General features: G+C 33.7%; 1 protein-coding gene across 1 annotated transcript in view; it reads right to left on the bottom strand.

The window, feature by feature from the left end:
• The window catches only part of ANKRD13C (ankyrin repeat domain 13C), a 79574-nt gene that overhangs the window by 50697 nt on the left and 4940 nt on the right, over window positions 1-23937 (bottom strand). Inside the window, exon 2 of the mRNA XM_054574592.1 lies at window positions 6672-6713. Coding sequence (XP_054430567.1) covers window positions 6672-6713 — 42 coding nt within the window. The remainder of the gene's footprint in view (window positions 1-6671; window positions 6714-23937) is intronic.

The raw sequence follows: 23937 nt of genomic DNA on the forward strand, positions 1-23937 counted from the left end.
ATAAGAAATAAACTGATGATGCCAGATGAGAAGGGAGTTAGGGGGGATGAGAAAAAGGGATTAAGAAGTACGAATTCCCAGTTATGAAAATAGTCATAGGGATGTAAACTACAGCATAGGGAATACAGAAAATAATATTGTAAAAACTATGTATGGTGCCAGATAGGTACTAGACACCAGACTTATTGTGGTGAGCACTATGTAAGGTATATAAATGTCTAATTACTATGCTGTACACCTCAAACTAATATAATATTGCATGTCAACTGTAACTTAAAAATATATTTTAAAAAATTAGAAAGTTAAAAAAATAACAAAATTATAAAATCAGCATATTATATAACCCCAATGTAATAGCTGATTTAGGAGAAGGTCCTCAATGAATGCTAAAGCCACTAGGTAAAAAACTACGTACTGGAAAACAGGATAGTCACATGACACCAAAATTCCATTCTCAGAGTATTTACAAATTATAAAGAGAAAAAAATGTTCCTTTAAAGTGGAGCTATCTGGAGATCATTCCTTAAACAAGTGAACAAACTTAGTGGCATTCATAGTGAGATACTGGACATTACGTGTTTCCTAATGCGATGTAATAGAATAAAATTCATAACATTACCTATGCAGCATTCTTTCCAAAAATGTTTAACCTGAATCCTATAGCTAATTTTCGGTTTACAGAAAAGACAGTAAATAAGAAAAAAGTTAAATAACATCACGAGAAAATAATCAGGTAAATCCAAGATAAGAGACATTCTACAAATTATCTGGGCAAGACTCTTCAAATAGGTACAAAGGAGGAAGAAAAAAGCTGGGCAAACTTTTCTTGATTAAAATAAAAGAGACATATCAAACAAATGCAATGAATAAACCTCAACTGTGTCTTTGTTCAATATAAAACATCTACACAAGACACTATTGAAACTGAAAATTATCAAATCTGAATTTGATATCAGATATTATAACAATATTATTAATTTTCTTAGGTGTGATGAGGACATCATGGTTATGAAGAAGAATGTCCCTAGAGAATGCACACTTAAGTGTTTGGTGGTAAAATGTCATTAGGTCAACATCTAATTTTCAAATGGTACAGCAATAATCATATATGTAATATACTAAGATAAAGAATGTAAATATGATAAATGTTAACAACTACTGAACCTAGGTGGAGAGTATTTCAATGTTCATTGTGATAATCTTTAAGTTTTTCTGTATATTTGAAATTTTTCATAATAAAGTATTTAAAATATAAAAATTTTTTTATAAAAATTTTTTTAAAGGAATGATTTAGGCTATCCCAACAGACTTAAAGGAATGTCCACATTATACTGCTAAATGATAATGCAGATGCTATTATGATCTCATTTTTTAAAGGGAATAACTAAAAAACTACCATATTTTGCTGTGTATATAATGCTCATTTTTTTGCCTAAATTTTTGAGGGAAAAATAAGGACGCACATTATACATGGGTAGTACTAATTCCATATCTACATAAGTGTTTTTAATTCTTTTATTTATGCTTGAGTTAAAAGTGTAACTCTAGAAAACAATAACAATGTCTGTATGCAAAATAATACCCTGGAATATAATAATCAATGTATACATAAATAAAAGTTGAATTAAAAAATTAAAATGAAATATTTTTTTCCTGAAAGTTTGGGCCAAAAACCTTGGTGTTCATTATATACAGGAGTGCATTATACACAGCAAAATATGGTACATATATGAGTGTGTTTAGATACATACACACATATTTGTATATAATAGTTTACAAGCATGGAGAAAAGTATAACCCATGTTAACATGGGTTACTGTTTATTGGGAGAAGGGGGTTAATAAGGAGAGAAAATGATAGATCAGATAAAAAGAATTTTTATAAGCACATAAATAAATAAAATGGACCTTCTCCTCAAGAAATCTGCCATGGGGTCTTACATAAATGCATGTGTATCAGTACACATATAAAGAAGTTAGGGAAGCATAAACATGAATAGATATCTACAGACTTGTAAAAGTATTTTAGGGTAAACATTTGAGTGAAAAGAACATGGCAAAACACCGTATGTAGTGATTTAACTTCAGTTCAAAACAAACTAAGCCTCTGTGTATGTTATATGAAGGAAGTTATACAAGGATACCCATTAAGCTATTTATGTTAATCACATCAGTAAAAACAAGTAGGAGATATAATGCTTTTATACAAGGGGTGGGCAAAAGGAGGTTTACTGTTCTTTGTATGGAAAAAGACATGCAGTTTATGATTATTACAACTCATATAGTGTACTCACAACTGTAAGCCTACTTTTGCCCACCCCTGTACAACTTTGTTCTGTTATTTCAAATGTTTTAACACGTATTTATTAATAACTTAAAAATCATTAACGAAAAATATTAATTTAAGAATATTAATAAGCAACTCCTGGTTGGTGTAGCTCAGTGAACTGAGTGCCAGCCTGCAAACCAAAAAGTCACCAGTTCAATTCCCATTCAGGGCACATGCCAAGGTTTCAGGCCAGGTCCTCAGGTAGGGGCGTGCGACAGGCAACTGATGTATCTCTCACACATCGATGTTTCTCTCCCTCCCTTTCCCTCTCTCTAAAAGTAAATAAATAAAAAAAATCTTGGGGGAAAAATGGGGACAACTGTATTGAACAACAATAAAAAAAATTTTTTTAAGCAAAATAAATAAAAGAAAATATACACTAAAAAAGGAATACTAATAAGCAAGAGGCATGACAGTATCTAAAGCTGTATCTCAACTGTGTAAATTAAGGTATAGAATTAGTATGATTTATTTATACATATGCAAGGCATGTCAGCTGTGTTTTCTGGTGTATCACAGACCTTGCTGAACTGGTGCCCTTCCCTCACCAGTCACAACTCAACTGACACAGAAATGAGCAACTAAGGAGAGGTCAGACAACCATAGATATGCCAATGACCTATAACATAGTTCCATTCATTAGAAAGAAAACTGGATCAATCAAATGCCTTCTCTCTATAATTTAAAAAATGAATAAAAGAGCAAGTTAGTTAATAACCAGGCACTAAGGTTTAAAGAATGCATGGATGTTGCCCAAAGAAGTTAAAACTTAAGTAGTGTGGACAAAATGAAATCATGAGGAGCAGAAGTCACATATAAATAAGTGAAAGCTGTAAAGGTGATAAACTATAAAGAGAGTGGATGGGATAAATAGAATGGCTGGAAACAAAATGGAACATCCGAAGAGACTCTTATGAGAGAGTAATCCTAGACTTATCTGACGAAAGAAATATTTTAACTGCACATCTGAAAAAGACTGAGGATGAATTAAAAGTTGCAGCACCTGGTCTGAAAAATAGATCTCTGATGTCTAACCGAAAATATAAGAATTAAAGATTAGTTTTCTATTTCATCTCCTAAAGATTCCTGAAATCTTCCTTAAGTATAATCCATTTTAACTAAAATCCATAGTTCAAAAAGTTTCCTGCCAGCATGGCCAACATGATCAATGGACTCTGAAGTTCAGAAAAATCAGACTTCAAAGGTAGAAAAATAAGGTGATTCAGTAGGATGAGTGAGAGAAGTAAATAAGTGTAAAAGTCCTATGACAGTCCTCTCTTTAACTCAATCAATAAATACTATTTGAATACCCTAGGAATTTATACTGTGTTTACAAACAAGTATAAAAACAGAAAATGCCCCCTCAACAATGAAATTACAAAAGATATACTATATCTCTAAAGGAGAAAATAAAATAGCACAGACTGAAGAATGGTATGATGCAAAATTAATTTACAGAATTAAGGTAGATGTTTTACCTTCTATTACACATTTCCATTTCACTCTTGTGCAACCAAATACCAAGAAATATTAAAAGGTCATAACAACAACAACAAAAAAATACACACACACATACACGTGGAAAAATATAAATGGGCAAATGTAAATGGCTAAATATATTAATTGCTGAACCTATTCTATTATGAAAAGGACTCAGAAAGGGCAAATATCAACATTATTTGCAGATCATGAATCATCTGTTTCCCAAAATATGTTCCACAGAATTCTAGTGTTTCAAGATATTTGTGAAAAAGAGCAAACATCAAATAACTGTAGGGAACAATGACTCTATCTGACACTTGTCCCAACAACTCAGAGGATTATGATACATATTAACATAATAAAGTTATAAGAAAGTTCACAATAAAGAAAACTGCTTAATACTTATTAACGATTTCCCAAATTGATAAGATCTGGAGACATTATTTCACTGGAACTACCAATAGCCCATGAAACCAATGTTCTATGAAACACATTTTGTACAGGCTGATAAAAACCTACGATGAAGCACAACGATACCTCCACCTAAAGTTGAACACTTAGATGTGGGATGGAAGATAGGCTTCATTTCACATTCAAATCCTGATAAATCCATACTTACAATTAAAGTGCAAAATTTAAGACAGTAATCAGCCCTGGCTGGTGTGGCTCAATGGATTGAGCCCTGGCCTGCAAACCAAAGGGTCGCCAGTTTGATTCCCATTCTACAGCACATGCCTGGGTTGAGGGCCAGGTTCCCAGTATGGGTGTGCAAGGGGCAACCACATTCTCCCTTTGTCCTTCCCCTCTCTCTAAAAAATAAATACATAAAATCTTAAAAAAAAAAAAAAAGACAGTAATCAGTCTTGGTATCTAATTAACTATGTCTGCCATGAAAACTGGAGGAAAGCATGATGTTAGCTAACTTCAATATACCTTTTTTTAAATGGTTCTCAGTGAAAAGAGAACAAGACAGCTCAGCATGATAGGAATTCAAGCTCTAGAGCAAGATACTTCAAATTCCAGTCAAAATTCTGCTACTTTACTCTGGAAAAGGTGCTTAACTTCTCAGAGCTAAGTGTTTTTTTCTGTAAAATGAGGATAATGGTTGTCATGTTAAATGAGTAAAAAAGTGTAAAGCACTACAAAAACCCATCTAGCATATTGTAAATGATGGCTACATTTCCGTTATTTTCTAAAGCTATGCTGAAATATTCCTTAGAAAAAAGCATAAGTTTTTATTGGTCAAGTTTAGCCAATTATATCTGATACATGTTCACCAGTGTAGCTGTACTAGAGATGAACATGATGGCCTGCCCTACCCATACTCCTGCTAAACAAAACATTGTTCCTCTCTATTTCTGATTCCCTCTCCTACCTCCAACTCTCACCCCAGGCCAACCTAGCTAGAGCTAATTTCACAGAAGTATATGCCCAAAATAATTCAGGAGCTTGCCAGTCATTCACCACTGTGGCTTGGATTAAAATGAACTAAACCTATCAAACATTTTGCTCAGAAATTCAGGAAACTAAGAAACTAAACTAGTTGATGATGAACACTGAAACCAGAAAGCCATGGAGGTTTAGGATTCTAGAACAGTTATTTTGGGTCATGTTCAATTTCCATAAACACTGAAAAATAAATCAAGAAAAAGGAGAATATTACATACATATATAAAAAATACCATATATAAAATAAGAGACCAATGACAGATGGATAAAGGGAGGAAAAGAGGGAGAAGTGGAAGGAGAGCAAGAAGGAGGGAGGGGAAAAAAAGGAAGGCAGAGAGGGAGGAAGGAAGGAAGGATGGTTGATCCCTCAAATTGTCTTGGTTATGCTTTTCCTGAGATGTAGCTAGTCATCATATCTTGAGTTTCTAAAATATGTAGCCTCTTAATGAATCTTTTTACTTGTATATTACTCAAGTTAATCTGTTCCTTACAGAAAGGAAAAAAAAAACAGCATAACTAAATAAAAAATAAAAATCTGAGTCAACAATTTATACACAATTAAAATCAAAATTAAATTATCCTGCAAACCACATGCTTCACTTAAACATATGAACTTAAAAACCAAACTAGAAGAATTGTTTTTTTCAACACAGCAAGCTCTGGTAACACCCCTGGAATAAGCATGTATTATGGTATCAAATGTTTATACCAACAACTGCATTACACTATAACAATAAAAGATGTTCATAATAATACATCTAGATCACCAGAAAAAAGTCTTAAATATTAATAAACCTGTTTAAAAAATCAGGAGTAAATGTTTTTAAATAAAATTTAGCAAACACATCTAAAAAGTTGTCAATCAGCTACCTGGAACCTTCTCTTTTCAGGATTACTGAGAATCCAGATAACTATTTTATGGCATCTTGGAATAGCCTTATAAAGCAAACCTTTTAAATCACCTGTCTACAAGTTGCTGTTGTTTAAAGAATAAATATTAAATCTTTATAATCATCTATGATACAAAAGACCAGACTTAAGAGTTTTGATATACAAAACAATTCATGTTAAAGAATCTTTAAAAACTCTTTGAATATTAAAAGTATTACATTAATAAACCGTAATATATGAAAATAAATCTTCTAAAATTAAAAATACTTGAAAAAATAACCAAGAAAAAAATAGTTTCGAAAGGCATAATAGTTAGTACAAGATTTCCACTAACTCTTCAAAAACACTGCTGTAGAAAATGAGAAAACATTTGTTATTTTTAATATATTAAATCCTAAGCTCAATTAGCAAATAAAATAATCAGGTTAATATTTTAAAACTCAAAAGGCAAAATTCACATAAAATTTTGAAACTGACTATACGTGACATTAAACATTAAAAAAAATAAAATATTTACTAACCTTTATTTCCTAACATCACAGCAAGATGTAAAGGAGTGTTTCCTAAAATTAAAAAAAAAATTAAATTAGTGTAAAAACATAGGAAAGTATGTACTTAAAAGTGGATTCAGCACCTTCAGAAATTTCACTGACAGGTTTTAGGCAAAATAAGTATAACTGCAAAATGACCCTGCTTATATGGCAAATTCAAAATCAGAGGGTGCCCTAGTTTCTAACATAAGGCATCCAACTCTTCTTCCCTCTGCCAACTCAGGGTCATCCTCCTGCTAAAAGATACCCATTTTGCTCTTAGGACTTTTTCTCCAGATTTCAAGTTTCCTTAGCTACTAATTTCTTTATCATATTATTCTTTGTTCATTCAGCAAACAATTTAAATACCTACTATAAACTCATTCTTGCCCTGGCTGGTGTGGTTCAGTTGGTTGGAGTGTCATCCTGTAGACCAAAAGGTCATGGGTTCAATTCCCAGTCAGGGCACATACCCAGGTTGCAGATTTGATCCCTGGGCAGGGTGCATATGAGAAAGCAACCAATCAATGTTTCTCTCTCACATTGATCTCTCTCTCTCTCTATGTATAAAAACAATGAAAAAATGTCCTTGGATAAGGATTAAGAAAACTCACTCTTGGGGATAAATGACAGTAAGACCCAATCACATCCTCAGTAGTCGAAAGTCTTCTGTTAGAGATTGATATTAAAATAAATCATTACATTATTTACTAAAATAGAAAGAAATGTAGCATGATAATGGAACACAGGGCAGAGCTCCTTATTTTGCCTATGTAGAGAGACTTAAAGACAATCAGCATTATAACAAAACTGAACAATATGAGTGAGAACAAGGGAGAAACAATAAGAGAAACAGACCCATTAGAGTCTCATTTATTGTAATTATTATTAGACAGAAATTTTAAGTAACAATATTTATAGCGTTCTTGGGGAACAAGAGACAAATTCGAATGTTTTATTAGAGAACTGGAAATTGTAAAAATTTAAATCACATACTTTGAAAAAGAACCAAATAGAAAATCTCAACTGGAAAGATATAATAACTAAAGTCACAGTTTAGATCATAAAGAAAACAGATAAATTTTTTTAAAATGGTAAGAGAAGTACTATGTTAATTAAACCCTAGGAAAGAAGAGAGAGATGGGGCTACAGCTGTATTTGGAGAGATAATTGCTGAGTATTTTCTAAAATTGATGAAAGACATCAATTCAGAGAGTCAAGAATTCCAACCTAAGCAGACTTAAATTAAAAAAAAAAAAGGAATCCACATTGGAGTGAAATGACTGAAAATTAAAAAGAAAAATCTTAAATGCAGCCAGAAAAGTCACATTACTTCCAAAGGAGCAATAGAAAATCCTATAGCTAACCTCACAACAATAAAGGAAACTGTAAGACCAAATAGAATGCTGAAGAAAGTAACAGCCGATCAAGAATTTTACACCTAGTACTGTATCTTTCAAGTTTGAATGGACATTCATGAACAAAAACTGAGAATTCAGTTACCAGATCATCATTAAAAGAAATACTGAAGGATGTGTTTCAATAGAAGAAACATGATTCTGCTGAGAAGTTAGAGGTATAGGGAGGAATGAAAAGCAACAAAATTAAACTTAATCAAATATTGATTCTATAAGGTAAAAATAAAAACTTTTGAGAGTAGAAAAGTTAGTGTTCTGAGTTAATTCCGTAACTCTGAAGACGGGTAATGTACTATTTAATACTTAACTTAGCCTGTGATGAATCAAGGTTGTATATTGTAAACTCTACAGCTGTGCTAATAGAAGTACAATGCAAGCCACATATTTAACTGTAAACTTTCTAAAAGCCACATAAAGAAGATAAAGAAATCAATAAAATTAATATGAATAGTTAACCCAATATATCCAAAACATTTTGACATGATGATCAATGTAAAATATTAGAGATATTTTATATTCATGGTTTTCACACAAAGTTTTAAAAATCTCTCTATGGCACAGTCAATTTAGAGCAGCCACATTTCAAATGCTTAGTAATCATATATAGCTACTGTGTGAGACAGTGCATCTCTAGGATAACTATGAAAAGAACAGTAAAATAAAAACATATATTTTTCATCTCACAAGTGAAAAAAATCTAAATAGAATAAAGAAAATAATCAATCTGGAAGAAAACAAGAAAGATAAGAAAAAGGAACAGAGATCCAGCAGGACAAACAGAAAACAGAAAACAGGGTGGTAGATTAAAGCCCCAGTATATTAGTAAGTATACTATATGAAACTGGATTACATGCTCCAGTTAAAAGATAAATATTGTTGTACTGCATGAAAAAACACTTCACTACATGTAATTGGAAATATATTTGAAATATAATGATATATAATAATAGCTGAAAGGATTGAAATATATGTCATGCAAATACCAATCCAAAAAAGTGTTATAGTTTTATTAACATAATAATAGGTTTCAAAACAGAAAACATTATCTGAGGCAGAGATACTTCTTAATGGAAAATTGTTTAGTGAACCAAGAAAATAAAGATTTGATTTGTACTTAATAAAATAGCTGGGAAATACAACAAACAAAAACTGCTAGAACTACAAGACACAGAAACCCCCAACTGCAATGGGCGTTTTTACACTACTCCTGTAACAACAATCTGACAAAAAAAACTGTAATGATATAAAAGATATGAACAATAATGAAACTGGATCCAACAACTGCAAGATACATGTTCTTTTCAATATAGAAAAAGCACTTAAAAAACCTGACCAGATTTGACCATATAACAAATAAATCTCAACATGTTTCAGAGGATTGAAGTTAGGCTGTCTGTTCCCTGGTCACGGTGTAATTAAGCTAGAAATTATTAATATAAAAATAAAGATATATTAGGAAAAAGCCTGAAAAACCAATAATCTAAGAAGCCACTTCAAGAAATTAAAAAAACAACTTAATTTGCTTGATTTTTCAATTTGAGTTTATTTTACCCAAATACAAGAGAAAAAAATAAAAGAGCAGCAGGAATTATTAAATTAGAGAAACACTAAGTAGCAACATACTAAAATTTTATTCTTGAAAAAAATGCATAAAATTAATAAACTTTGGACTTATCAACAGAAAAATAGAACACAACAAATATGAATGAAAGCGAGGTATCTATATAAATTCTAAAATTAGTAATGTAAAAGGATATTGTGAACAAAATATATGCAAATAAGTAATTTAAATGACATGGGCAGAATCCTGGAAAAATTTAATTTGTCAAAATGAACACAAATTAGAAAACATTAGTACTCTTGTCTTTAAAGACAGTGAACTGATAATAAAAGTATTGAGTCCAAAGGAAACTCCAGAGCTATATGACTTTACAAGTGAATTCTTCTAACCACTTAGGAAAAAGCACCCAAACTTTTCCAGTTACATTACATAATCATGGAAACATTTGAGTTTGCAATCCTTGCCTACAGTAATGCCTGTTGCCTTTTACCTACTGGATTTCTGTAACTATTGATATTTTTAAGGCTGGTTGCTACACTGAGAGCTTTTTTTCATGCCTTTATTCAAAAATGCTTATTGACTCTTTTGAATGTTGTGTATGCAAAGCATTTGTTACACATAAATGAACCAAATATGTATACTAGTCATCCTGAGGTTAACATCTAATGAAGACAGATGTTTACACAAAACTAAAAGTAAAGTTTTGTGTGAAACGTGCTGCATTAAATAAATAGGCAGGTATAGAGGGCTTTGGGGGAGAGCATAAGGATGTCTGATTGCCTAGGATAGACCAAGGAAAACTTTACTGAAAAAGTGATACTCTGTTTAGGTCCTGAAACGTGAGTATTAATATGCCAGGCAGATGGGGAAGGAACATTAATGAAAGGCTAACAAAATGGGTGTAAAAGCATGAGAATATGGCTTAATGAAGAATATTGTTATGCAGTTCAGATAAGGTATAGAATGAGGAAGAAAACAGAAGGATGGTAATGACATATCAAGAACCTTCTAAAATGTTAAAATATGGAGTGCTTCCAGTATTTTGAGTGGAAGTGTAACGTGGTCAAGTTATTGTTTTAAAATTATTATCCAAGTATTGAGAAGAGATTGAAATGGGACAAGACTGAGGACAGGGAGACTATTTAGAAGACTGTTGCAATAGGTATTCAGATAAGTGAAAGCTGAAACTGGAGAACAGGCAATAGGAATTAAGAATGATAATTCAGTAAAGGCTTTGGTTTTGGCAGAATTGGTGCTGAGCTTGTTCTGGGCACTAATCTGTCAACAAGTCCGTTTACTTTTTCTGACTACTTTTTGGTCTTGATAGCCAAAGAATGTGAATGCTAAGTTATGAAATTTAGTTGACTATTTATAAGAGGAGGAAGATGATCTTATTCCAGTCCAGTCACACTAGAAATTGATACTTATACATGTAGATTTCTTTCTTTCTCATTTTTTGGCACTGATCTGAAACAAATAATGTTTAGAATAACAAGTTTTAAGTGAAACAGAGAAAATGTATACCATCAACAGTCCACATAGGAGTTAGTATTCTGAGACAGAAAAAACTGTTTTCCTTTGCAATATATTTTTTTAATTGAGGTGTATTTGACATACAACTTTATATTATTTCAAGTCTTCACCATAATGATTCAATATTTGTATATATTGCTAAATGACTACCATAATAAGTCTAATTAACATCTATCACCGTGCATAACTACAAAATTTTCTTGTGTTGAGAACTTTTAACACCTACTGTTAGAAACTTTCAAATACGTAATAGAGCATTACTAGCTATAGTTGCCATGCTGTAGGTTATATTTCTATGGCTTACTTATTTTATAATTGGAAGTTTGTACCTTTGACTCCCTTCACTCATTTTGCTACCCACGCCCACCCCAGCCCCCACCTCTGGCAACTATCAATCTCTTCTTTGTATCTATGAGTTTGGGTTTGTTTGTTTTTAGATTTTATATTAAGTGAGATTATACAGTACTTGTCTTACTCTGTCTGACTTATTTAACATAATGCCCTAATGGTCCATATACTTTGTGACAAATGTCAAGATTTTATTCTTTTTTATGGATGAATAATATTCCATTCTATATAATATCCCACTATAAATATATTGCAATATATACATTTTCGTTATCCATGTATCTGTCAATGGACACTGTGAATGTTTCCATAATTTTGGTACTGTAAATAATGCTGCAATGAGGATGAGAGTCTATCTTTTCAAGTTACTGTTTTAGTTTTCTTTGGATAAATACCTAGAAGTGGAATTGCTGGATTAGATGGTAGTTCTATTTTTAATTTTTTGAGAAACTTCTATGCTATGTTTTCCATAGTGCCTATACCAATTTACATTCCCACCAACAATGTACAGGGGTTTAGTTTTCTCCACATTCTCACCAGCATTTGTTATTTTTTACCTTTTTGTTCATAGCCATTCTAACAGATGTGAGGTGATATCTCAATGTGATTTTGATTTTAATTTTCTTTGTGCTTAGTGATGTTGAGCATGTTTCAGGCACCTGTTCACTATCTGTATATCTTCTACGGAAAAATGCCTTTTCAGATCCTCTGTCCATATTTTTAAAGATTTTATTTATTTTTAGAGAGAGAGGAAGGGAGAGAGAGAAAGAGAAAAATCTTGCCTCTTGTTTCAGTTGTCTCTTGTACATGACTGGTCCAGGGACCGACTCCACAACCCAAGCACGCACCCTGACCAGGAACTGAACTGGCAACCTTTCTTCCATTTTGTGGGATGGTGCTCAAACACCTGAGACACACTGGTTAGGGGGTCTGTCCATTTTAATCAGATTATTTTTTACTGTTGAATTATTAAGGTTCCTTATACATTTTTAATACTAACCCCTTATCAGATTTATGATTTGCAAATATTTTCTCCTATTCTGCAGGTTGCCTTTTCATTTTGTTGATGGTTTCCTTTCCTGTGTAGAAGTTTTTAGTTTGATGTAGTTCCACTCATTTATTTTTGCTTTTGTCGCCTTCGCTTCTAATTTCAAATTCAAAAAATTATCACCAAGATTGATGTCAAGGAGCTTACTGCTGATGTTTTCTTCTACAATTCTTACAGTGTCAGGTCTCACATTCAAATCTTTAATCCATTTTGAGCTAATTTTTGTGTATTGTGTAAGATAGTGATCCAGTTTCATTCTTTTGCATGTGTCCATTTTCCCACCATCATTTTTTGAAGACACTGTCCTTTCCCCATTGTATATTCTTGGTTCCTTTGCCATGGAATGACTGACCATATACGAATGTGCTTACTTCTGGGCTCCCTATAGTGTTCCAATGACCTGTGTGTCTGTTTTTGTGCCAGTACCATAGTGTTTTGATTATTAAAACATTGTAATATATTTTGAAATCAGGGAGCACGATGCCTCCACCTTTATTCTTTCTCAAGATTGCTTTGAGTATTCATGGTCTTTTACATGTGATTTCTTTTACTTGTTTTATGCTGAAGACATCAAAGGCACTGAATAGTTTATGAAGCTGACCCACAGATGGTTTCTAATCTGGTATCAGCGGATGACTATGTTTAAAATTTTTCTTAAGAATTTTCACTTAGTGTTTGAATTGAACATGATGTTAGTCAATAGTAGAAAAATTTGCATTACCTGAGATATCCCTATAAAGAAAAATTTACTGAAATTCTTTAACCTTAGAGGGTTTTTGTTTGTTTGTTCTAGCAGGCAGGAAATAGAAAATTCACTGACATAGTTTAGGGTTTTCTTTAGAGTTTTTGTTTAGTGTCTTTATGAGATAGGTATGTGATTTCCACATGGGGAGAGAGAGAAATTGATTTTAATAACTCCATATATAAAAATATCTGCAGTAAAAACAATTTTTTTCATTGCATATTCCATATTGAATTATATACATCAACACCACTGTTCTAAAACCAGAATATTTTTTCATTGGACTTGTCATTTTCATTCTTATCCATGTAAGTTCTTCTAACATTATGATATAGCATTTTCAGATAACTAGTTCGCTCTAATGGATGTGAAATTTTGGGGGGCATTGAAGCTTTTTTTTTGGAAAAAAGCTTGTATCAGTAACTTTTGGTAACCATGTCTTTCCCAGAACATGCATTAATCATTAAAGCATGGGGTGTCCAACCTGCAGTCCATGGGACACATGCAGCTCAGGATGGCTATGAACGTGGCCCAACACAAAAATCATAAATTGCCTTAAAACACTATGAGTTTTTTTTGTGTGATTACATGTTGCAATATATTTAATGTGTGGCCCAAGACAACTGGTCTTCTTCCAGAGAGGCCCAGTGATGCCAAAAGGCTGGAGACCTATGAAACTGTATCAGGACTTCCAGTCAAGATGGCAGCATAGACAGACATGGCTCACCTTTTTGCACAACCACATCAAAATTACGACTAGAATATAGAACAAACATCACTCTGAGCCGTCAGAAATTGAGCCGAATGAAAGTCTGACAACCATAGAATTAAAGAGAACACATCCATCCAGACTGGACAGGCAAGCTGGTGCCATATATGAGACTCAATCAGCCTGGGTAACACTGTTTGACCCACCTTGGAGATCCCTAGAGACTCTGCACCAACCAACTTACAGGGCCACCCAAGGTGCTTTTCCACCTGAACGGCTGGTCTTGCCTCACACTTCGCAACTTCTTAAATCCTATCAAACAAGCAACAGCTGGCCTCAGTGCGCCCCAGGCCCAGCACTAGCAGCAGCCAGCCTAGATTCACAGCTTGGCTTCACCTGAGAATCTCCAAACCCAGCACAAGTAGCAGCCATCCCAGATTGCTGTACAGTTCAAGCAGGGTGACCCCAGGCAAAACACAGGTGGGAGCTGACCTTGGCCTGCAGCACCCAGGAAATCCCAGGACCAGCCTGCCCAGTGGACAGCTACAGACCATGTCAGAGCACCACCACTCTGCTCCTGCACAGCTGATACTCCATGGAGAGCAGAATTTGGAGGTAAGGGGTCACAGCCAATCCTTGCAGTTACTGCCCTGGGTAAATCCCTCCCATTGCTCTGCCAACAGCAACCAAGGCTCAACCACAAGAGGAGGGTGTACTCAGCCCACATGAAGGGCGCACCTCAAGTACCCAGTTTGGGTGATGGGGGAGCCTGTGCCACTGGACCCTACAGGACACCTATTGCGTTAGGCCACACTATCAAAACACAGAGTCAAGGCAGCTCTATCTAATACATACAAAAATACACAGGGAGGATGCCAAAACGAGGAGACAAAGAAACGGCTTAAATAAAAGTACAGATCAAAACTCCAGAAACAGAGCTAAATGAAAGGGAGATAAGCAATCCATCAGATGCAGAGTTCAAAACACTGGTTATAAGAATGCTCAAGGAACTTAGTGAGGACCTCAACAGCATAAAAAAGATCTAGTCAGAAATGAAGGATACACTAACTGAAATAAAGAACAATTTACAAGAGAACAACAGTAGAGTGAATAAAGCCAAGAATCAAATCAATGATTTGGAACATAAGGAAGCAAAAAAAACAACCAATCAAGAAGAAAAAAGAATCCAAAAAAAAAAATGAGGATAGTATGAACAGCCTCTCAGACAACTTCAAGCATCATGGGGTGCCAGAAGGAGATGAGAAAGAGCAAGAACATGGAAATCTAACTGACAAAATAATGAAAGAAAATTTCCCTAATTTGGTAAAGGAAATAGACATGCAAGTCTAGGAAGCACAGAGAGTCCCAAACAAGATGGATGCAGAGAGGCCCACTCCAAGACATATCATTATTAAACTGCCAAAGGTTAAAGATAAAGAGAGAATTTAAATGCAGCAAGAGAAAAGCAGTTAGCTACCTACAGGGGAGTTACCAAAAGACCATCAACTGATTTCTCAAAAGAAACTTTGCAGGCTAGAAGGGACTGGCAAGAAAATATTCAAAGTCATGAAAAGCAGGGACCTACAGCCAAGACTGCTCCATCCAGCAAAGATATCATTTAGAATCAAAAGGAAGATAAAGAGCTTCCCAGGTAAGAAAAAACTAAAGGAGTTCATCATCACTAAAACACTATTATATGAAATGTTAAAGGGACTTATTTAAGAAAGGAAGATTAAAACTATGAACAATAAAATGGAAAAAAAAAATACATTATCTATCAACAATTGAATCTAAAAAACAAATTAAGCAAAGAAGAACAGACAGAATCATGGCTATGAAGAGCATTTTGTTGGTTGCCAGATGTGAGAGGGGTGTGTGGGAATGGGTGAAGAGGTGAGGGAATTAAGTACAAATGGGTAGTTACAAAATAGCCATGGGGATGTAAAGTAGAGTGTAAGAAATGGAGTAGCCCAAGAACCTATACGTATAATCCATAGACATGAACAATGGTGGGGGGATTGCCTGAGGGAGTAGGAGGTAGTGTGTGTAGGGGGTCCAAGGGGGAAAAATCAGGACAACTATAATAGCATAATCAACAAAATATAATTTAAGAAAATAGAAAAAAAATAAAACCTATTAAAAAGTTCACCACCTAAAAAAAATTGTATCATAATGGTTTCCGTATTTCAACTAAGTTGAGTTCTAAGGTGTGAAAACAGGAGTACCTATTTTGTCATGTATAATACACCCTTTTTGCCCAAATTTTTGAGGGAAAAATAAGGATGTCCATTATACGTGGTCAGCACTAAAGCATGGGTGCATATTATACACAGGAGTGTATTATATACGGAAAAATGCAGTATATTGCCTAGTCACTAATGAAAAATCTGTGCTTCAAATTTTTATTTCTGAAGACCATAATGTGAATTATATCCCAAAGTTTGCCATTTTTTTGTTCCTAATGGTTAAAACAAAGATATTTACTGTAATCGTTTGTTTTTTGATAAAATGACTTACAGATACAATTTACACTTAATGAATTTCTTTGTGCCTTGTAAATTTTACATAAAATACTCTCTTGCTGCTTTTGTCAACAATTCTCATTCTCTTCTGGCTTTACTGAGCAGAAGGTATGTGTGTGTAAGAATCATCTTAGCATATTTTATCTGGCTACAAGATTTGGGTAAATCATATGTCATACAAATTTCTTTAATAAAGCAATCAAAATCTTATTTTATCCTATTTATGATTTATTGATACATGTGTAGCTCATTTTATTGGCAAACATTTTTCATGTAGAGACTGTAAAAATGCTAATATCTGAAAATTAATATATATAATTTTTAATTAGTAACTTTATTTGAAAATATTACTATAGGTTTGCTTTCTTCTATAGTCAAGAGGTTTTTACGCTGTGACAAGAGATATTTTGTAATTAAGTTAGTTATTCTATAACATCAACTAAAGGATATACCATAGTCTGAATTTGATTGCATAGTCTCCAGGTTCTCACTGGTTTGTCTTTTACTAATCTTTGTAATTTCATTATTTGCTATTTTCCTACAAGCTCTTTACTCCCACTAACCATACACATGGATATTTCCCAAAAATAAACTGTTCTTGCATTTGAATGTAATTTGGGTTTGTTTTTCTTTTTTTTTTAACATGTAAGACTAGTCAGTGCTGCACTTTCTTTGCCAACAAATTTCTAATCCATCCTTCAAGACTCTTTTCAGGGTGGTCTAGCTTCAATATTTAAAAAGAAATAACAAAGTTGGAGGAGTCACACTTCCCAATTTCAACATTTTCTATAAAAACACAGCTATTAATACAGGATATACTTACAGACACATAAAGATAGATGTATACATCAATAGTTTCAAAATTGATCATAGACCTAAATGTAAGAGCTAATACTATAAAACTTTTAGAAAATAAAGCAAAGGAGTACATCTTTGTGTCCTTCGATTAGGTAATAGTTTCTCAGATACACCAAAAACATAGCAAGAAAAAAAATAAATGAACTGAGCTTCATCAAAATTAGATTGTTTTGTGTTGCAAAGGATGCCATCAAGAAAGTGAAAAGACAATCAGAGAAACACTTTGCAAATCATAATATTTGTGTCCAGAATGTATAAAAAAACTTCCAACTAAATAATTTTTAAAACCCAACTTAAAAATAGAGAAGAATCTGAATAGCCACTTCTCTGAAGAAGATATACAAGTGGACAATAAGCACATGAAATGTTGCTCAAAATCATTAGCCATTAAGGAAATACAAATCAAAACTACAATGAGATACCACTTTGTAATTACTAGGATGGCTATAATCAAAAAGATAGATAATAAGTGTTGGCAAGGAGGAGAAATTGGAAACCTCAAACACTGCTATTGGGAAAGTGAAATAGTGCAGCCACTTGGAAAACAGCTTGGCAGTTCCTCAAAATGGTAAACATAGAGTTACCACATGACCCACCAAGAGGTGTACCTAAGAAAATGAAAACATGTACACACAAAAGCTTTTATGCAAGTACTCACAGCAGCATTATTCATAATGGGAAGTAGAAACAACTCAAATGCTTGTTAATGAATGAATGAATGTATAAATATAATGAAAAACATCCACGCAATGAAATATTATTCAGTAATAAAAAGGAATGAAGTATACTGAAACATGTTACAACATGGATGAACCTTGAAAACAATGTGCTAAGTGAAAAAAGCCAATCACGAAAACCACACATTGTGTAACTCCATTTATATGAAATGTCTAGGACACTCAAATTTACAAGGACAAAAGTAGATTAGTGGTTGTCTAGGGCTAGGAAAAATGAGGGGTTCTGGGGAATGAAAGCTAAAGGGTATAGGGTTTCTTTTTAGGGTGATTAAAATGTTCTCAAATTGATTGCAGTAATGGTTGCACAACTATAAATATATCTAAAATCATTTAATTGTACACTCTAAATGATTCAATTGTACTGTATATGAATTATATTGCAATAAAGCTGTGAATAAATAAATAGATAGATAGATAGATAGATAGATAAATAAAGTGGGAGATAAGATTGTTAGAATTGCAGTAAGAACTCATTCATACTCCTAACAATTTTAAAAGAAGTCTTCCTTACAAAGGCCTTTTCACTAAACTACTTATTTTGCCTAAATAACCATCACTGAGGTTAGTCCGGTTCATTAGTCCTCGATGAAAATAAGCTTTCTTGACCATTTGGTTTTTTGGTGTGGATATCTCTATTCAAAATAAGATACTAACAATAGCTTGATTTTTTTTTTCCTCCTGTTATGAATCCTAATGATAGCAATGAATAAAGGATAAAAGGGATAGGCTTGCTATAGGGCACAAAATTGCTCTTGCCATCTGGTTATCATATGAGAAAGTTTCTCATCCTCTGAATTCAGGGACATGGCATAAATAAACTATTGCAATAGAGCCATGTGCTTGATTGCTTATTAACTGTTTATGGCTACTTTTATGCAACAGATGGTATGGTCTGCAAGCCTATAATACTTACTACCTTGTTCTTTAAATGTTTGTTCTAATCAGTAAGGGTTTCATGTCATATTGCATTGCTTCCAGGATAAAATACCTGTGAGTCATCAATATAATGTCTATATGTAATCACATTAGATTATTAATAAAAATGTCTCTCATTATCTACTTTACTTGACTCTAATGTCATTATTGTATTTTAACAAGTCAGTAGAGTTCATAGATTCTGTTACTTCTCCAACATTTTACCCATAAGTAAAATCCATTTTCACTCAGTAAATATTTATTGAGCATTACTATGTGATAGCATAGTGCTAGACATTAAGAGATTCATCCATCAACAAACTAAAAATAATTCCTGCCTTCCTGGAGCTTATATTCATAAAAGACAATAAGATAATTATAACATAAAGCAAAATAAATTGTGATAGGTGCTAAGGAAAATAACAATAGGCTAAGTTTAAAATAATAAAGGGAGACATACTTTTTGATGCTTCAGTCAGAAAAATCTCTCCAAAAAGATAATGCTTAAAAGGAGATTTAAAAGTAGGAACTAAGAAATGAAAGAATGAGGAAAAATTGCACTCCAGACAGAGGCTAGAAATAACCTGGACATGTTCAAGGAACTGAAAGAAAACAAGTAAGGCCAGAACACAAGCAAGGCCAGAACACAGGAGAAAGGAGAGGTCTGTACAAGATTATATCAGAGAAGTAGGCAAGGGCCAAATCATGCAAGGCTCTATAACTATGGTAAGAAATATAAACTAGCTTTTAAGTGGAGAAGGCACTAAAAGGATCTTGAGCAGGGACATGACATGACATGACATGACATGACATGACACCTGTACATTTTAAGATCACACCTGTAACCACATAGAGAATGAAATTTTTAAAAAATCACGTTTTGTAATATCACCAATCTGTCCAAAACAGTCTTTAAATACTGGGAAACTCAAGCTTAGAGTGACAGAGATCTTTTCCAAATGCTAATTTTCATTTCAGAGTTTGATTTTTTCACAGGCAATAAATACAGTTGATTGTGTTCCTTGAAGGCAGAGCCTCACTTCATTTATTTTCCAGAAAATGTCTGCCAAATATCCAAATTGAAATAACCATAGTTCATCTGTAAACTGGTTTTTTTTTCCAAGTAAAAATGGGATACAGTGACAAAAGCAGCCAGTATGGCCTATAACTCAAAGAACTGCACAACTATTTTCCTTTATTCTCTCTTCAGTATGCAAAATAACATCATACATAACCCATATTATGTCAAAGAATATAAACAAGATATGTACTTGAGATTAAGACAGTAAAACTAATCATTTCTACAGCTCCATCAACAACATTTTAAAAATGGCTTTATTTTCTTTTTTTATTTATTGATTCATTTTAAAGAGAGGAAGGAGGAGGAAAGGAGAGAAGGAGGGGAGAGAGAAATAAATCAATCTGTTGTTCCACTTATTTATGCATTCCTTGGTTGATTCTTGTATGTGCCCTAAACTGGGATGGAGCCCAAAACCTTGGCATATGGGGATGACGCTCTAACCAACTGAGCAACATGGTCAGGGTGAAAAATGGCTTTTTTAAAAACTGCAAGTACATGGCAGTGAATAATACAATGTCTACCAGCAGTTTGCTTCCTTGATTCATGTTAAGGTTCCAACAATCTTATCCATCACTGCTTTGTGTCATGAGCAAAAATGCCAGCACAGCAAGAAAGGCAAGCAATGACTTTGTACTATTACAAAAATAGTTTTGATTTGAAGTGCCCCTAACTAGGGAGCAAAACAGGAAATTACAAGTACTAGAACCAACATAGCTCCAGCTTCTACAGATACCTTCAAGTCCCATCCAAGTGAGCAATAAGAGAGAATTTTTGTATTATCTCTCATAAATTGTACTATCCTATGTACTATAAGTCACACATGCAAATATTACATCCAATCCATCTTCAACTCCTAACCAACTCTACCTTCTCACTATTTCCACAGCTACCCTCACTTATTAAAACAGCATGTTAAACTCACCCCTGCATACCCAAGTTTTTGCATCACAGAGCAGCCAGAGTGAACCTTTTAAAATCAGTGTTATTCCTCTGCTCAAAATACTCGAAATGTGTCCGATGTTGCTCAGATAAAAGCCAAAATCCTTAACAATGGTCTGCAAAAGTTTTACCTCTCAAATCTCCTATCTCCTACCAATCTACCCCTTGATCCAGCCACACTAACCTTCTTCCTATTCTTTGACGATGGTAACTTTCCATTTGCTATTCTCTGCCTAAAACTGTTCTGGCAGATATCTGCTCCCCAACTTCCTTTAGAACACTGCTTAAATTTATTTTATCATTGATGTCTTCCCTGAACCTGACCTCAGTGAGATCATTACTACCTCCCCTCTCCTCTATATTCTTCTCAACCTGCTTTATTTTACTCTATATTTATCATTACCATATATCTACTGCTTTATTATTTACCTTCCCTCTTTTAAAATGTAGGCTGCAAGAGAGCAGGAACTTTGTTTTGTTCAGTACTGTAAACCAAGTACTTAAAACAGTTTATCACATCTTGGGAGCTCAGTATATATCTGTTATATGAAGGAATAAATGAACAAAGAAAATTAAAAAATAAGATAAAGAACCATCAGAACAGTGTTAAAATCTGTTTTCACTTTCCAAAAACCATTTCGCCCCAGGACAAAGCAGGTCTACACAAGATTCTCTATGAAAGCCTACCAAAGGATAGATATGCATAAGATGATATGCAAGACTGCACACATACTTTTATAGGATTCAGTACAGTGCTGAGTAAGAGAAAGCATGCATTAACATGCCGGATAGATATCTACCACCAAGAATCCAAATGCACTGAACTCAGTTACACCAGTAGCAAACTACAGAAAACTTATAGGAGAGTCATATAAACCTAATCTTGTAGTTGACTGACAGGCAGTATAAATTCAAGTGTCAGACAAAACCTCAAGTGAAGTCCTACCTAAACTTCAAAAACAAAAAATGTCTTCTGCTGAAAAGTACTTAACACCAAAGGTGAGAGCAAGGTGTTGCTATTAATGGGCATTATACTATTATAAAAGCCTTCAAAGTAAAATATTGTCAAATGCAGCCTCACATTTGAGGTTATAATGTCCCACTATATTAATATATCTACTTATTTCAGAAGTTTAGTAAATAGTATAATTTCATAAAAACCAGTTTGTACAGAAGCATGGTCTCAAATTCAAATCCAATTCCAAATATAGAGGTTAGTTTTGCAGATAATCTTCAGGATTTCAACAAGAGCAATAGGCTTAAGAATATATGAAATTCAAATAAACCACAAAATTAAACCTCACATGTCCTGACAGCACCATGCATAATGTTCAGTTAGAAAAAAAGACCTTTTCCCTTTTTCCTAACCGAACTTTATGTTTCAGTCTTGCTCTAAAACTGATCTTCCATCTCACCTCCAATGAAATAAATGGTATATGAACAGAAACATAATGTCTGTCTGCCCAGCCCCCACCCAGTTTTTAAGAAACAACACTTATTTTCCAGAATCCGAAGCATCCTTACAATTACACTGGACTCCGCACTACAGTTCTCTGACTTAAGAGTGACAGTAACTTGGACTCAACTCTCCAGCGAGCCCTCCAGATTTCTCCCTCACTGGGGATGCCCAGGGCACATCACTATCATTAACTGCTCGTTTCTGCTTCCTTTTTGCCTAACGTGGCAGGTCAGAATTCCTACTCCTATTGTAGCTCAGTTCTGGAAATGGGAGAAGAGGATTTCCCCCTCCCTCATATGAGGCAGATCTGCAGATGTGTTCACATCACAATTCTAAGTGCTAGATCACATTCTATAGTGCTAATGATGATGCCATCAGGAAACAGAACCACTTAATCCATGGACAGTCCTACTCTGTTGGAGATGCACATGGGGAAAGAGGTGAAAGTTGGAAGGTCATATCATATAGTCAATAAGATCAACTGAATCAACCCAACAGGTCAGCCCAGCAACAGACTTCACAACCATTATCACCCTGGTAGCCAGTTAAAGGTGTGTAACACTTTAATGGATTATCTTGGGCCTCCAGAAACCACCTTTTTTCTAAGGGAAAATGAGGTCTGTCATTATAACCCTCATGACTAAAATTGTTCACCTGAGGCTTAGTTCAAGATTTTTTTTGCCACACAAAGTTTAGCTTTATAGTCACTTCTCAAACAGACATATTATGCATTATTCTCCTGCATTACCTATCATGAAGATTTTAGTGACAAAAACAGATAAAATAAATCAAAAGAAATTTTAAAATGTTTAGAGGAATAGAATACACCATATGAACACCAGATTATTCTACTGTTTCAATTCTCAAACTTACATTTTTTAATCTTTCAAAATTAAGTTGTTTTAAAATCCCCATCTGAAGAAATCTGCCAGCTACTGGGCAGAGACATTACACATGTTAATCATTTCCTTATCGCTCAAATGAGTTACGTGCATTGGCAGGAATATTCTAAATTGAACTTTAACTTAAATTTGAAATTTATAATCACTGTGTGAAATAACTTCAAGAAGATTACACAACTCAGTAAAAATAAAAATTAACTGTGTATAGAGAAGACGGATTGTCATGTACTAGGCAATGTAATTAAAGTCCGTAGAAATTGCCAAATCTCTCAGAATAGATCAGAAATTGTTCACAATCTAGAAAAAAGCTGGTTTGAGCAATTTATATATCAACAACTTTCATCACTCTGGCAACTAAAAGCTTCTGACTAATGGCCAAGAGAGGCTGATTCACTTCTAAGGATATTTAACTCAATTAAGAGAAAAAACAAAATTACATGTTTAACAAACAGAAAGTGCTGTCAAAATCAAGAAAATCTTCCATA

Source organism: Pteronotus mesoamericanus, unplaced genomic scaffold (assembly GCF_021234165.1).
Source record: "Pteronotus mesoamericanus isolate MK-2021 breed Mesoamerican mustached bat unplaced genomic scaffold, CSHL_Meso_final contig_105, whole genome shotgun sequence".
Taxonomy (NCBI): Eukaryota; Metazoa; Chordata; class Mammalia; order Chiroptera; family Mormoopidae; genus Pteronotus; species Pteronotus mesoamericanus.